Source organism: Hippoglossus hippoglossus, chromosome 3, assembly GCF_009819705.1.
Source record: "Hippoglossus hippoglossus isolate fHipHip1 chromosome 3, fHipHip1.pri, whole genome shotgun sequence".
NCBI classification, from domain to species: Eukaryota; Metazoa; Chordata; class Actinopteri; order Pleuronectiformes; family Pleuronectidae; genus Hippoglossus; species Hippoglossus hippoglossus.
The window spans coordinates 22,705,639-22,722,164 of NC_047153.1; the positions used below are offsets into that span (position 1 = coordinate 22,705,639).

General features: G+C 41.4%; 1 protein-coding gene across 3 annotated transcripts in view; it reads right to left on the reverse strand.

Annotated features, from left to right (window-relative positions):
* The window catches only part of fto (FTO alpha-ketoglutarate dependent dioxygenase), a 120,936-nt gene that overhangs the window by 81,087 nt on the left and 23,323 nt on the right, over positions 1–16,526 (reverse strand). For all 3 annotated transcript variants that reach the window (XM_034577521.1, XM_034577515.1, XM_034577530.1), the window contains 4 exons: positions 13,684–13,809; positions 9,212–9,291; positions 8,117–8,260; positions 513–632 (listed from right to left, as the gene is read on the reverse strand). In XM_034577521.1, coding sequence (XP_034433412.1) covers positions 513–632; positions 8,117–8,260; positions 9,212–9,291; positions 13,684–13,809 — 470 coding nt within the window. The remainder of the gene's footprint in view (positions 1–512; positions 633–8,116; positions 8,261–9,211; positions 9,292–13,683; positions 13,810–16,526) is intronic.

Here is a 16,526-nt window from a genome sequence, read left to right on the forward strand (position 1 = left end):
TCATGTCATTTACTCACACACCCTTCTCTTGTGAGGAGCGTTATTGGGCGGCAGATCACAAGCGGAGACATGTTGTGCATTTAGAGTTCAAACCCTATTATTATTATTAATATTATCATTATATTATTATTTAGCCTTTAAGAATATCTTTGATCGCTCATATTTTATATTTTTTGCATATTGCCTTCAGATCAGGATCAATAAGTAATGTTCTATAATTTCTTGAATGGAATAGCTTTTGTACAGTTAACTTTCTTTAATTATCTATTCACACCTATGTTTTGCATCTATTTTCTAAAACAAGAATGGCATCAGTGTAAAGCCTGGGAGACACACACACAAAAATGTTTTAAGCTATAGACACAGCCGGCAAATTAAGATGGAAATACGTCTCATTTGACCAATGTTAGTGGCACAGAATTGACGACACTCAGTGAACTCAGTCAGGGTTATAAATCCAGACAATGAGGCTGCCATGTGACCAGCAGTGCGTCTGTCTGAGCGGACCTTACCATGGTCTCCAGGAGTTTCCAGTCTTTCTCCAGCTGCTCCATTGGTCTGGTCCACCAGCTGCAGAAGCGGGCGTAGCGCCGGCCCTGAAACCAGTACTGCCGCAGCCACTCGAACTCCACCTGCGAGACGCACACACACACACACACACACACACACACACACATATGTTCACACACAATAAAATGCTGGTTCAGACAGACAATTTTCCCAAAACTTCTTTTAATCTCAGCATTTTTTCTAAAATAGTAAAACTTTACACATTACAGCATAACATTCATTTAATGTGGATGAAAATATTTTTTCGTATTACTGCAAATTATGAAAGTATCATGTCAAGCATTTACACATGTAACTTAAAGTCATACATGTTTGTAAAAATGTAATACATGAAAAACTGCTGTTAACCCAAATCTTTCGACAGATTTATTCCACAATTATTTGTCAACTTAGAACAGTAAAAGTCAAACTCGTCTAAACTATTTTTCGTAGCTTAAGAATGCAACCTCTATAACAAGCTCACAAGTTACTTACCCTACTTGAATGAATAATGTAACTTATTGAAAAATTTTGTAAATTGAGTAAATATCAGATTTTTGACAGACATCTTCAGTATTTTTTTCTGTCCAATTTAAATCCAACATTTCTACTCGTAAGAAAAAATGTTTCATTAATTTAAGAAATTTCTTACAAACTGATTGAATAAATATCTGAAAATGTTCCTGCACCCTGTGAGAGGTTACATTTTTGCATGATTTTAGGCATAAAGAAACTAAATGTTGCCTTAAGAAATGATTTTGTTCCTTCAAACTGAGGGAGATATTCTCATTAAATAATTTTATCCTGCATTCAGTCCTTTTTAAAATGTCTCTGTACAGTGAGGACACATTTTATAATTACAGCCGTGAAAAACAATACAAACATTGGTCGTCTCTGTGACTAAACTCTCACCCTTACCAAACACAGAGAACACACACGCAACACATTCGCACACAAATTTGAGTATATCTAGTCACACACAGACACACACACAGAAAGAGACACACCTTCAATCAGCACACCTGAGAACTCCACCCTCTTCCTCTTCTCCTCATTCTCTCCCCTTCCTTCCCCTCCTCTCCCCACACCCTCGCTCCATCTGGAGATGACAGTCCCGGCTGCCGAACCGCTCCCCTCTCCTCCGCTGGGAGTGTTTTTCTTTCCTGCTCTTTTGAAGTGCTGATTTAATCCTCGCAAGGATGCTTCATGTAGCCAGGTGTAGCCCTATCTATTTCTAAGTGTGTCTCTCTGTGTGCATGTTTGTGTGTTTGTAGCTGCATGAGGATCAGTGTGTTGTGTGCCCCCGCAAGTGTCTGTCTACATAGGTGCGTTAGTGGCTTTGTTAATGTCTGTGCATACAATTGCTGCTGCGAGTGTGTATGTCAGAGATTGCCCCAATTGCTGCAAACATAAATGTGAGACGCTGCGAGTTGCCCTCCCCCAAAACGTCCTACAAAGCATCATCCACCCAAAACAATGCACGCACTATTACATTTTGACGCAGACAACTGTACAACACAAAACGTAGTCGCATACAAAGGACTCGCATATCAGAAGGGACTGAGAGCGCTATTGTTCCTTTTCTGAAAACTACTTTGTTTATTGTTCTTCTAACACAGCATTAGTGAATGAGTACAGCAAAGTCTTTTTTATAGCGATGAACTCACATAGTGACTAAAAGCTTTGAGCATTAGTTCTCCCAAAAAGGTGTAAGGATTCAACGGGTGAATATGAACGTTTGCCTCTTGTTGTTTTCGGTTCACGGATGTATCTGGCACCGATCATTCTATTCATGTAGCACAGACTTTTTTGGGATGAGCCTGTCATCAACTCTCATCTAACCCTGTCTCTGACAAATTATGTTCATATACAACTAATTTGTACTGGTTAATGAGTTCAGAGCAATGTCAGCTCCCAATAAAAAAACACTGCACTCTCATACATTTCAATGAGGCCAGTCCACTGTTTCAGTGGGCAAGGGGTCAAACACCCCACAGTCATCTGGCACGTCCCTGTCACGTGAACATACTTCTATTATTTACCTCACATTTTTGCAAGGAAAGAATATTGGGCACCATGTTAACTAGAATCGCACTCTGCAGATACCTCTGCCAAGGCCCAACAGTCCTGTTCTGCAGCATATTGCACACACTCCTCGATATTAAGTGCCTAAATGTACCTACATAAATGTAAAGTTAAAGAACTTGATAAGTAATTCCTTGATCCACACTAAAATCAAAGGCTTCTTTCCTGAGCCATACCACATCCTTGCACCAAGTTTCATGGTAATCCTCCGAGTAGTTGTTGCATAATCTTGTCTAAAAACAAGGATACGAACTAAACAACAAACAAACGGACAGGGGTGGAAACATAACCTCCTTAGCAGAGGTAATAAGGAGTTGTAAGATACTGTTTCATTTAAAAAACATTCAAATTCACGAACATTCAAATCAGACAGGACTTCCTGAAAGGTACAGTATATGTCATGTCTCACCAGTACCTGGATACCCACTGAAGAGTCGGGAAAGTTTAACATCCTCTTTCAACCTGAGCGAACTTGCAGTAAGGAGATGGGTTAGGTTCAGAACCCAGGTCACCTTCCAAAGATCTATTCCTCAGCTACTATGGCTGTGGTGCCAAAAGCTATTACAACAGGTATTGTAGTCAAATCAAATCCCCAATATCCAGGTTCATGCAAATTATGAAAGTGAGACTAAAATATTGTGCTGAGATTGTTGATATTTTCAAGTGATGCGTAAATGACAGGTCACTTACCATCCTACGCCCTGAGCAGGTTCAAACAAAGGGAAATCATTATTTGAATAAACAACTTGAGTGAGGTCTGTGTCGGGTAGAAGCTGCAAACAGAATCATCCTGCCATTTGCTTCCAAAGGGCTCTGATCACAGCGGGGATGACATGCAAGGACTGGGGCATGTCAGGGAGAATACACAGCCAGTGGCACTGCTCAGCAGCCTCTCAGTCACTCCATACAACACACCCTTCAAAGAAATGTCATCCTTTATGGTCCCTTCAACACCCTCCAAATCCACTCCCCTTCGATCACTACAGCTCAAACACACAACAAAGCCTTTGAGCGCTGATATCGGACGTCCTTTTCTTTCTATCTGTCCCTCCTTCCATCTCTATGATTGTCTGCCTGTCCTTTAGTGAGAAGAAACCAACCTGTGTCTCCACTTTGAGCCGACATGGCTGCCTGTCCCCCACTGCGCAGGCCAGTGGTAGCCACAAAGCTGGCCATCTAAAGCGACTTAGGAGTGCTGGCCAGTGTGGCATTTGGAGTCTGGCCACCCAGCTGAGAGTTACCAAGAGGGGAACGCTGACTAAATGCCACCTTTCCAGGCAGACAGATCGAAAATGTGTGTAAAAGTGAGAGTGGTTGTTGGGGCTGTTTTTTTCCTCTCTGAGATGGCGCAGGGGGAGCGAGAGGGGAGCTAGTGGCTCCCCTGCGGCAGTCACTGTCATCTCTCCAGGTGATGGACACACTAACTACACATTAGCCCCACATTAGTCGACCGGCCGCCCACCATGGCAACTCTGGAGTTAAAGCCAAGTAGCCCCCTTTTTTCCCCATTTAATGAGGCGCACCTTCACGGTATTCCCTGAGCGGGTCCAATCAATTTCCAGGCCAGGGCCCTGAGGTTGGAACTGATGAGAATGGGATCGATCCCACTCTGCCGTCCTCTGTTTACCTTTGCCGGCCTCCTCACACATCAGCTGAGTCCACCCAGCTCACAGTTTACTCTAATCACACTCTTGCAAGAGTGGTCATACAACGGTTAGGTTATACTGTACAAACACATATCGCTGTATACATTTCCACTTCTATTTATATCCATAAAATTGGGTTAAATTCTTTAACTCCCACAGAGGTAGGTAAAAAACGTCCTGCTGGCTTAGCTGCCAATGGAAGAGAGTTCCTCTAAATCAATGTGACTAATCACTAAATTACAGTGGAATCAGTTCACTAAATCTCTGGTTAAATCCCGATTTTGGAGAACGCAGAGCAAGTGAAACCCGAATACCTTTAGAGCATTTTATCCCTTGTGGGAAGATCTTTATTTGTGTTGCACTTTCTAAACAAACTTACAAAGTACAAAGACATTAAAACACCCAATAAACCTGCAGAATGAACAATAAACATGTCTCACGTGAATTAGAAACAGTGTCAAAGGGTAATAAAACTGGTAAATCCAGGAGGAATAACAAGCACAGACTGCAAACTGCAAGCATAATATATTTTGAGAAGTGATTTATAAGATTACAATGATATTGCCACGATAAGCCCCTCAGCTAAGGTGTTTCAAGACCTGAGAGCCTGGGGGACACATTCCGGCCTGGAAAACAGGACATAGGAAGGTCACATACTCCTGCTTCCACACGGTTTACTTTCTACCAGAACATGTGCGGAAACCTTGTCCCACCCTTCAATATTTACAGTGGGGGTCTAGCATCATTAGAGGGGGTCCCTCAGGGCACTCTGTCACACACCCACCTGGGAAGTGACACAGTGGCTTTAAATGAGACAAGACGTTTGTTTCTGGGATTAGCATTTCAAAGACAAACATGCACATGGGGGCCGTGTGGCGATGCGATGTTAGACTACCCCCCCCACCCCCGCAGAAGACAGGAGGTAAGATTAAAAAGAGACAGTGAGAAGGGCCGTGCCTAACAAACAGGTTGGAACTTCAGTTTTCCTCAGTTCTGTCTCCGTCTCCCTTCGACACCTACTTCAACTCGACATCCTGGCCCATCCCCGTACACGCATACTCAGATGGCAGACGCTCTGGTTCATCACAGTCAGATGTCAGACCCTCCCATGTCAACCTCCTTCCCGTTGCACCGCATTGCACAATATCTGTGACACGTCAGCTGGTGCTAACTTGCTGTTTAGCGCTTTTAAGGAGAGGCCCATAAGGCACTGCTCAGGTCAGGCCGCCTGCGTGTCTCCTGCTTGTTCACTTCTTGGTCGTCCATGTCAAACACGACCTACGCAATATGCACCCGCCAAGAACCGAAGTGTGCCACCATCATAAATAACTCCACCAACAATACATCACATTAGTGGGTGTTCTGCTCTCGTGGGCAACTCCAAACAAATGGCCACATCGATCATTGTGAGCGCCAGGTAGGGTGGGCCTGAGTCCCCGAGAGTACCCCCCCACCCCTTACTTAAACATTTACACATACGTTTTTTTAAATAGCATTGTGTTTTCCTGAATAAACCTTCTTTGTCCTCCTGGTGGGGGACAATACTTGGTAATCCTGTGGCGCTATGCGGCAAACTAGCAGGTGCTGCTAGTTCAACTAGCGCAGCACTCCCCCTGACACAGACAGCCCTATTGTTTGGCAGTGCTGAATAATTAATATTGTCTACAACCTTTAAACAACCTTACGTCAGACTCATCTGTCATGGCGTCCCACTGAGAGGCCTGGGCGCTAGCATTCGGCTAGGATGTGCGCTTTGAGCCCAGGGGTGTAAAGGGGGAGAGGTGAAGTGCTATATTAACTGTTGGCCTGCGGCAGGCTAACACAGGCGGTTGATGGCTCCGCAGACGGCCCCTCGCGTTCTTCTATTTTGACCTCACTCCATCCCTCAATACCCCAAGCCAGCATCACTCATTATTGTGTGTGAAAAGGGGTTAAGGAGGGGAGTGGGGCATGACTCCATCTTTAGATAACATATGGAGAGGCTATTGCCTTACAATCCATCACAGGCCTGGACAAATGAGAACAACCTGGATTTCATATTGGAGGCCCTTCCTTGAGTAGAAACAACAAGGTAAGTAGAAGGGGGGGGGGCTGGCAAGCTCACATTCAGTTGTTTACAAAGCTTTCACCTGTTAGGAGACAACTGAAAGCATGGTCAGGAACTCCCATGATGCAGAGGGAATGGAGAAGACAAATCAAACCATTCTTAGCCATTCTATTTCGCAATTGCAATCACCTGTTTTGCTGTATTGTTTGAGTCCTGGATTGTAATTTCAATTGAGTTACTTGGGATAGTAGCTAAGTATAAATAAAACTGGTTTTGATATTATCCCCCTAGATCAACCAATTAGTATTTGTTCTGGACTGTGTAAACAGGTGTGCAAATCTAAAGCACAAATGCAGGTTTGTTTAAATAATAAAAAATTCTTTAATCCAGAATTTGTCATCTTATTCAAAGATAATGTCACAACTTTCTGTTGCTCAGATAATTATTGATGATGATCCACATCAACTTCATTGTCTTGTTTTTTGAGGGGGGTGTAGTGCAGGTTTCTTGGTTTTATTATAACACCAACATTTGGAACAGTAAAGAGAAAAACACTAAAGAACATGTTGGACTTGATCTGACTTCACATAAAACTACTATAGGAAAGAGGTGAGGGTGTGTGTATGCGTGTGTTTCTCCCGCAGTCTCAACGTCCAGAGTTCAATCTGAATATTTACAAAGTCCGGTTCAGTCTCCCCACAAGCCCAACACAGTTTAGTTCAATCCTGTTCAAACAACGAAAAACAGATACAACAAAAATAATCAGTTCCAGATTTTACTGCGGATCTTCATAAACCAGCAACTCAGGAAAGTAAACAGAAAGAGAAGTGTCTGTGTCCCTGCAGTAATAACAGCGTTCATATATACAATATGTTCAGGGCACTCTCGGTACTGTCGATGGTCAAGTCAAACATAACCTGCTCCAGAGCAGGTTATGTTTGAGTTAACAGATCAATGTTTAGAAAAGCACCATCTACTGACCAATCATCTTGGTTTATGCTATCACCATTCCTACAAGATCCCATGGAGCTTAGTGGGTAGATCAAGAGATGCTCTTAAGTGGACTAACACATTCAGAGACCAACAAACCCTTTGCATGTTGACTTTTTGTATTATTGCAGAGGGTAAGCTCCACAGCTGGAGTGTAAGTGGAGAGGATCCCTTCTGTCTTCTTCATTTCACTTTTTTCTGTTGACTGCAGATATGTCAAACCATTTCATAGTGCTTTATTTACCAATAACTAAATACAAGGTATCTGACTGAAACACTAAAGTGTGTACTTGCTGTACTTATAAGATATGAGAATAAGCCTACTCACCAATTTGAATTACATTTTGATATTTATTTTCTATTTTATCCCAAGTCCATTTCACACTGTGTTGTAGGGAACTCGCTCAGGAAAACCAAGGTTGACCAAGTTGACTACCACCATTGTGTTACCGCTTAGTCTGATTGCAGTTTTTAGGCTTAATAAAGCCAGATATTGAAAATATATCTTGAGGTTTGTTGAATTCCAGGTATTTCCAAACACTGTTTTATGTCTGGTGCTTAAATGTGGAATATCAGGATGAATCAGGGTGACAGCAGGTTTCAATAAAATTTAACACATATAGACTAAACAGTGTCTGTACAAATAAACATTCAGAATTCCACCCACTCAAAAAGGAAAACATGGAAAGACCACAGACTAATGTGCGCCCAATCATGCAAGACACGCACATATACAGACACAGATGAACACACGCATGTTAAAAAAAGAAAGCACGAAAACACACCACCATGTCCCCACCTCATTGTGAATCTCCTCACAGTGCTGTAGCGTTGTTGGCAGCAGGGCCAGCAGGCTGTGGGAGCCTGTCTCTGGGTCAGTGTGCAGGTTAGACAGGGCCTCTTGGCAGCGTGACTGGATGTAGGTCAGGGTCCCACTGGAACACTGGTAGGGAAGGGACAGAGCCAGTGTTGTACAAATAATGTCCATGCAGGGTTTAAGCCTTCAACCCGTGGTAGAAGAGGTCTCAATGACTACAACACAGACGGTACAATTAAATACATTTACTTCTGGAGTATAATTGTGTTAAAAAAATTGTACAGGTCTTATTTAAGTGATCATATGTACATTTTTAGTGGAGTGGAGGACTTATGCTAATGTGCTTGTCTGAAATGCTAACACAGCCTGTCAAGCCAAATAAGGTTATGTTGTTTTTGTGTCATTTTTTATTTACATCCTGTTTTATTTTGTGTAATGTCCTTTCCTCTTGTTTCAGACACTTTACCTCCTCCCTGTGTTTGTGTCCCCCGCCCCTGTCTCCACCTGTGTCTAGTGAGTCACTCCCCTTTAGAGTATATAGTCTTCCCCCTCGTCTCTGTCAGTTGCCAGTTCGTCTTTCTACCACCGTGTCAAGAGGGCCAGCATTTATTCCATGTGATCTACCTGCCTTCTTGCATTTTTTGACCTTAGTCAGTTTTTTGGCTAAGCCTCTGCCTTGCCCTTTTTGGATCGTTTGCTTCGCTGCCTGCTTTCCTGTGTACCAACCATTTTTGTATTAAGGTCTTTGAGTTTACCTGTTGCCCTCCGAGTCCTGTTTTTGAGTCCAACCTGCTTCTAGTCGTTACAAAAGATTTACTAAAATAAAAATTCTAAATTTTTTTTCCTCATAAAATATTATAAAATATTAAAATTTCACTGAAAAGATACATTTAAGATACATTTTATTTGTTATATATATATATAAATATTTTTTTAACAAGACACCAGTTGAAGTCCTTCCATAAAACAGCGTGTAAGCACCAGCAGCCGACCTTATTGAAACCAATAAACGATATGGCAATACACAATAAGTTTGAAACAGTCGTGTTTTCCTTCTCAGGCCTGTTTGCTTCTCACCTCGGCCACTCTGTGTGTGGAGCTGAAGCGTGCAGAGTCTCCAGCTAGGACACAGTGCTGGTGGGTACTGTTCAGGTCATCTGGTAAATACACGAAACAGAAAACCATCAGAACACAGTACCAGTACAACCAGGAATAGTCCATTAATCCAACAGAAATAATCCAACCAAAATACAATAAGCGCAACGAGTGCTAGAAGATGTCATACTTTGATATGGGGTTTATATTTATTGCAATAAAGAATAGAGGAAACCATATAAAGCAAAATAACTGATAAAAACAGAAGAACAGATGAAAGGCAGAGTGATAATGAACATGACAAGTAAATCACCTTGTACTCTCAGATAGATTGCGCTGGGTCCAGCACTGAATCGAATAGAATGAGCAGCACTGTGCTATAATTTTAATTAACAAACAAAACCAGATCGCACTCAATCTGTCAAGATGGAAGATCCACACCGACAAACATTTGTCCAATATCGCAGGAGCTTTACAAAGAGGCCTTACTGCTGTTTCCTGTGTATCCCTCCATGTGTTTCTTTGTGTGTATAGATGTTTCTCAGCTCTGCCATTATTTGCTTCATACCAATAATTAATTTAGCCATGACAGAGCTGTCATTCACAGCACATGTGCATATTTACACCCGCCTTGAGCAAGAGTACACCGGCTAATGCCTGTGATTTGAAAGTCAAACAGCCAAATGCTTTGGGAGAAAGATATTATTGTTTGGTGGGAGGAAAAAAAAGGATGGTGACAAACAAAACAACTTGCCGGTGTTTTCTTCACCCTGATGAGATTGTGAGGGATTAGGTCTCTGGGCAGAATTACTCTGCGTCTTTAAAACTGTTTATATCCAATAACAAATTATCTCCATCAATCTGTTCTTTTCTTGGCGCGTCTGATGCGTCAGTGGGATCAGGAGGGAGTAGAGGCAAACTCGATAACTGTAATAAATATTTATCTTTCTTTCAACCCCTGCGCCTGCTGCCACTTGTCCTCCTTTTCCAGGAAGCAGGCTTTTAAATATATTGGGTCAACTCTTTTCCCCAGTCCCTCTGTGCATTGGGAGCAGGAAATCTGATTATTGAACAGGCCTGGTGTCAAGACTTGCATTGTTCTTTTTTAACCACTGAAATTCCATTTGGGTGGAAATGATGGTGATTCAATTTGCCTCCAGCAGCTCAGACATTAGCAGTTCAAAAGGGCCACCCTGCGACAAATAGTGCTGAAAAGACATTATGGTGTCTGTGGTTGTACACCATTGTAGTTTTCTTTTAACACCACAAAACTACTTATCATATGGTGTATGTCACTAAAACACAGGTGCGATTTATATTCTCTTTTTAGCGGCGATCGTTCTGTTGCCGTGTACATGTATGTGTTGGAGACGTGAGTGAAGCCATGTGCTTCCTTCAATAAGCAGGGGACAGGATTCTTTGCATGTGTGAGAGCATTTATTTTTGTGCACATGAGCTGTGCAAATTTATAGGTGCGTGCGTATGTCCGTGCACCGTGCCAAGTCTTTAATGCAGGTAGACCGACAAAAGCGAAAGACGGCCAAGGACTGTGAGCCGCTATCGTTGTGCAGCAGTTGGCCTCTCAAGGGCGTGCTCACCAAGTGGAGCATAAATCCCCACTGATCCGCGACAGTCAAGTCCCATTAGAATGGTCTGCACAACAGCCCATCACTCTATTATCATGGCTGGCCTGAAACTGACTGTTCTATTGTAAATCTTATCCAGCTAAAGGAGGTTGGCTTCAAGCCCTTTATATTAGGTACAGACACTGCTGCTCACGCATGAAAACATTGTAGCTTCAAAGAGTCAACTTCTGGAATTGATTAAAACATTCCTCTTCCTGACTTGGACAGGAACTTATTCAGATTGACAAATACTGACTAGTGGAGTATTTTATTGGTACTATAGTCACACTATAACAGATGATCGATAGGTAATCCGATGTTCAGTTAGACACAGCAACAGGGCCTTCGCTTTATGCACTTAAATATGTTTTAGATTTGATTGTAAATGATAAGATCAATCTCCACCCAATTACCTGTCACAAAGTAAAATAAAAAACCCAAATCCAATTACTCAGACCCATGACTTTGTACTTTGCAGAAAACTTGTCATCAACGTCCTCTCGGTTCAATATCTACAACATTTACACCTGGATATGGGCAGTTTATACTAGTATCACTGACCTATCCTTTCAAGAACCATAAGATCGGATGGAAATTATTTGTGAACTGTCATCTTCATGTTCTATGGGGTTTGAGTCGGCTCTGGTCTGAATCAATCAAAAGACTTGTCCTGAAGCCATTCCAGCGTTGTCTTGGCTTTATGCTTCAGGTCACTGTAGTTCTGAAAGATGTCACAGTGCCCAAGTCTCAGATCGTGTGCATTCTGGAGCAAGTTTACTTCAAGGACCTCTCAGAATTTTGCTATATTTATCCTTCCCTCAATTCTGACTAATCTACCTGTCCTTGCTGCTGAGAAGCACTAAAGCAGCAAGATGCTGCTACCACCAAGCATCACAGAGATGGAATTAGCCAGGTGATAAGTAGTGTTCACCAGACGTGGTAGATTAAGTTCTGGTCAAAAAGTCCTCATGTCCTCAGACTGCTTTAAATACTGTTTGACAAACTCATATCAGGCTGTCAAATGCCCTTTACTCAAAATGGCCTCTGTCTAGCCTCTACCATAAAGGCCTGATTGATGGAGGGCTGCTGAGATCGTCGTCCTTCCATGACAGCATTCTGTCTAGTTGTTCAAGAATAAGCTAAGTTAGTCCTTCATCCTCCATCTCGAGACAGACCTTTCACATTTTGTCTCACAGATATCAATAGAGCTACTGTAACTATGCAAATACCATAACAATTTTTATTTACCATGAAGTGAATATTATCATGTGGCAAATAATATGAATCCTTCTATTGCTGACACTAGTAACAACAATAACCCCTACAACTCAGTGGGAATTCTTGAAATAGGAAGGTAAATATTGTATACATAACAGGTTTTTTACATTTCATTTTTCTTGTAGCTAATCCAAACCTCTCCTCTAGGAACTGTGCATTTTTTGTAAAAATAAATATTCTTCCGGGTTTAGAAATTGATCTGTTGCTAAAAGACAAAATTAAACTCAGCAAATAGAACACAAATACCTTATATGGAGCATTTATATGTACTAAATATAGGCTTTTAGATTATGTAGGTTACATCCTCCTAACTCTAAACCCTTCATTTCAGAATTAACATCTTCAGTGTATTTATGATATTGACATTTCAACAGAGGGCACAGGTAGTAGATCACTCTCATCATAGAAAAACACTGACAGCATATGTGATTGTATCTAAGATGGATATACTTATTTGCTGTTGAAGGGATCAAAACAGTGATCTTTTAATCACACAAAAGCTTCTAATCACAAGGTCAAATACTTATGCAATATTCATCATATATGTAGGCTAACAGATTAGACCAAATAAAATGAGAAAATATGGAAATAAAGAAGATTATCTTGGTGTATTGATTTTACACAAATATTACTATAATATCACTAATAATAATGCTGTGGTAGCTGTTGTGAGTCCAGCAGGTGGAAAGATGGAGTTTTAAAACACATGCAGGAGACATATCTGTTGAAGGACAAACAGTTAGAAGTAAAAAGTCAATGGAAGAGAGGACTGATTGGGATGGATAATAATACAATATCATAAATTATTGCAATATTATTTTCATCAATATAACTGGTTCAATGTGTATCGATATATTGCTTATGAATTGTATGTAGGCACAGTGAGGATGCATAACTGATCATTGAAGTGTTTTACTGTTTATCAAGTGATTGTCATTCCCTCCTCATGCAAAAATCTGATTTTAAATTTAAAATAAATAATAATCTGACATTTATGATAATTATCCATATGATTTTATCTTGATATATGTGACAAAATGTCCTCACATTCAGAAAACATGAGAAAGCTGGGAAGACCAAAGAGAGGAGGGTGAAGGTGTCTACAGCAGCCAAAAGCATTAAGCTTTGATTTACACCCCTGTGGCCTGCTGTCTGTCCTCTCCATAGAGACATAGTCAGCACTGGGTCACAGGACTTCAAAAAATAACATTTGGTTTTCCTAACCTCTCTAATGCACACAATTTCATGGAACCTTAAAGCTCCGTGTTCGGGCCAAGTAACCCCACTCGCACACGCATGCACACGCACTCACGCACATTCACACACACACCCACACACACACCTCAGCTCCATTCCACAGCATGGGAAGTGAGACTGGAGTGCATCCTTCTGCCATGGGTCATTTGGGACAAAGTAGAAGAAACACTAAAACACAGGGAAACAAAAGGGTTCCTTCCTCCAAAGTCAGACATGGTGGTGAGTGTGGCTGAGTAGTGTGAGCAACGTGTTTACATGAGCATATGTGTGTGTGTGTAGTGTAAGATTTACTACCTCTCATGTAATAGCAGTCTCCAGACTCCAGTGGCAGTGCCAGGCCAGGTGTGTGGATGTCCCAGGCCACCTTGAGCCCAATCCTCCAGCTTGCCTTCTCATCACTGCTTCCTTCACTGCTCTCACCTGTCAGTCACACACAGCTCAACTCACTGTTACATTCAATTTTACAATTATCTCCACATTCCAGGCATTGCATTGATACTTTCATCAACTGGGTGTAGAAATGTCATAAGCATAGTTATATTTCAGATGCAGTTTTCAGACATGAACTCCGAATCAAGTTTGCTTTTCACATATGAAGAACACAGTAGGGTATTGTCTGGGTTTGATGCATTTACACCAACTGGAACATCCGGAACATTCAGGTGGCGCCTGGGTAGAGCACGCAGGAGGCAAAACATTATGTATAAATTCCACTACAGAAAGAGCAGTGTTTTTGTTTACAGCAGATTGAAGATGGGAGAAGAAGCCACTGCCTCAGCTGTAGTTTGTTGTTGAAAAAAATACTACAAGCTTTTGGACATAAAAGCCATAAAATCAGCGATAAGGTCGAAAGAGATATACAGGTAAGTAGAATTATTTTATATATATATATATATTCTTATCATTTTACAGCCAAGCACTGTGGGATTTTCCTGCTGTATTCTTACATGGGTTCACTCAGACATTTTCCAGACATTTTACTAGTTGGAAAGGTAGCTAGCAGAGAATGTCGTCTAACATACAGTCTATCAGGAAAATGTCAAGAAGAAGTCCGAACTTCAGTGCATATCTTAAAGCAACTTCACATTGTTGTGGAAATAAATGTCTTTCATTCAAAAATTTACTGATTAAGAGCAATATTAATGTTATTAATTAATATAGTATAATCAACAATTTTTTAGCACATCTGCAAATGTAAATACATTAAAGGGAAAAATTAAATTAGTGTAATCAAGTCCAATAACAATGACCATTTATAAATTGTAGCCAAAAAGACGAGTCAAATTAAACAATATAAAGCATTACTACTTTGAACAGTAATAAATGTAATGGTTGAATCCATACCACCCAAACAATGGATGTTAGATGTGTGGAAGAATCACTTAGAAGGCGAGTAGAAGTGATATGTGTGGCTGTGATCTTATTGGCTGTTAGCACAGGATCTTTATGCTATCATTATGCTGTGCAAGAGGAAATAGTTGGATAAAAGCCCTTGATGGTCTTTAGTGTGTTATTAGACAGTAGGTATCCTATGATACTCCTGTTTCTGGGTCCATTCACTGTAACCACCTCCCCTGTTCTCCTCTCTCCTTCCATTCTTACATGGCGTACTAAGAAAACAAGATTTGGCTTGGCTGGCCAACACCCTTCAACAAAATCAATACTAAAGTCTTTCTAGGCCTCTCTACCCCACAGCTGCCTTTTCCTTTGCTCAGCACGGATAAATAGTAACTTAATTTCCAGCCATTGTGCTCTGAGAGCCAGCTAATGACAGCACTCCCCAAGGCTTCAGGAATGGTGGAAGATCATCCTCCATGTGCTGGAAAACGCTCAGTCGTGGCAGATTCCTTTGGATCAGCGCAGCAGAGGAAAAAACAGCCCAGAACACTTTTCTGGCTCGGCAAAAAACAAGGTGAGGCTGCTCAAAGAGAAATAAAAAGGCTCTCTCAGGTGTCATGCAAAGATTTTATCTCCGTAAATCTAAGATACCTAATGTGCTGTGTTTCTTTCTTCTCGAAAAGTGCAACATTCCTCGAGGTAACAATTTCATTAGCTGGTTCTGTGAGCCCTGAGCAGCAGCAACTGGAATATATCTCTGTGGCACTCTGCTCAGACTTTCCTCTCTAAAGTCTGGAGCTGAGGGGTCACTCAGAGCTCGAAACGACACAGCTGCTATGCACAGCAATATGATTCAGCACACTGTTTGAAGCTCGTGTTCACGGGGTCAGAGTTGAAATGGCTTAGAACAAATCATCGAAGCAGACCTCCAGAGCAGGTGTTTCTGGTTAAGAAACCCCAATGAAGAAAGAGCAGCTGTAAAGTGTGTTGGGATGTCAGAGCAGTTGGCACTACACCTGTGTGATACTGTAAAATTAAAGTTTCAGGACACAGATGAGAGTGCTCACCTTTAACAGTGCAGTGCATGTACAGCAGTGGTTCTTAAACTGGGGAGGGGGGGCATAGGGCCACCACAGGAGGGAGGGGTGGATGCCGAAGGGGGAAATTTGGAGTGAAACTAAAGCTGTTTTCAGACATAAACTCCGGAAAATGTCTGGACAAATGGGTTCATTCACCATCCAGACTTTACCTTTCACATATGTACAATGCAAATAGTCCAGGTCAGACACAGTCACAACAACAGGGAAATCTCTTGAGTGCTCAGGTGAGGGGTGGTGTCTGGGTAGTTCCTCCAGGATATAGCCTAACATATAAATTCTGCTGCAGAAATCATGTGTTTTTGTTCAAAGCACGTTGACAAAAGAGCTCTTAAATCTTGTCTTTCTTCTTCTAGGTCTTCTACATGTATGGCACCTCTCTTTTATCCTGGGATATTTATGGGATATTCATATTCTTTATTTTTTTTCAATTTTACATCTATTGGGTAATAGAAACATCATCAACGTGCCCACTTTTCTCTGGACATAATCCTGTTGTAGTCTCACATGGGCTCACTTGGACATTCTCTGGAGATTTTACTAGGGGGCTGGTGGGAAAAACTCCAGAGAATGTTTGGAGCAACTGAGTCACACATATTTGCATTATTATATACAGCCCCTCCAGATAATATCAGGACAATGACCTGAGTTCAGTGCATGTCTGCAGCTTAAGATAAATGAAAATAATTTTAGTTGAAAAAA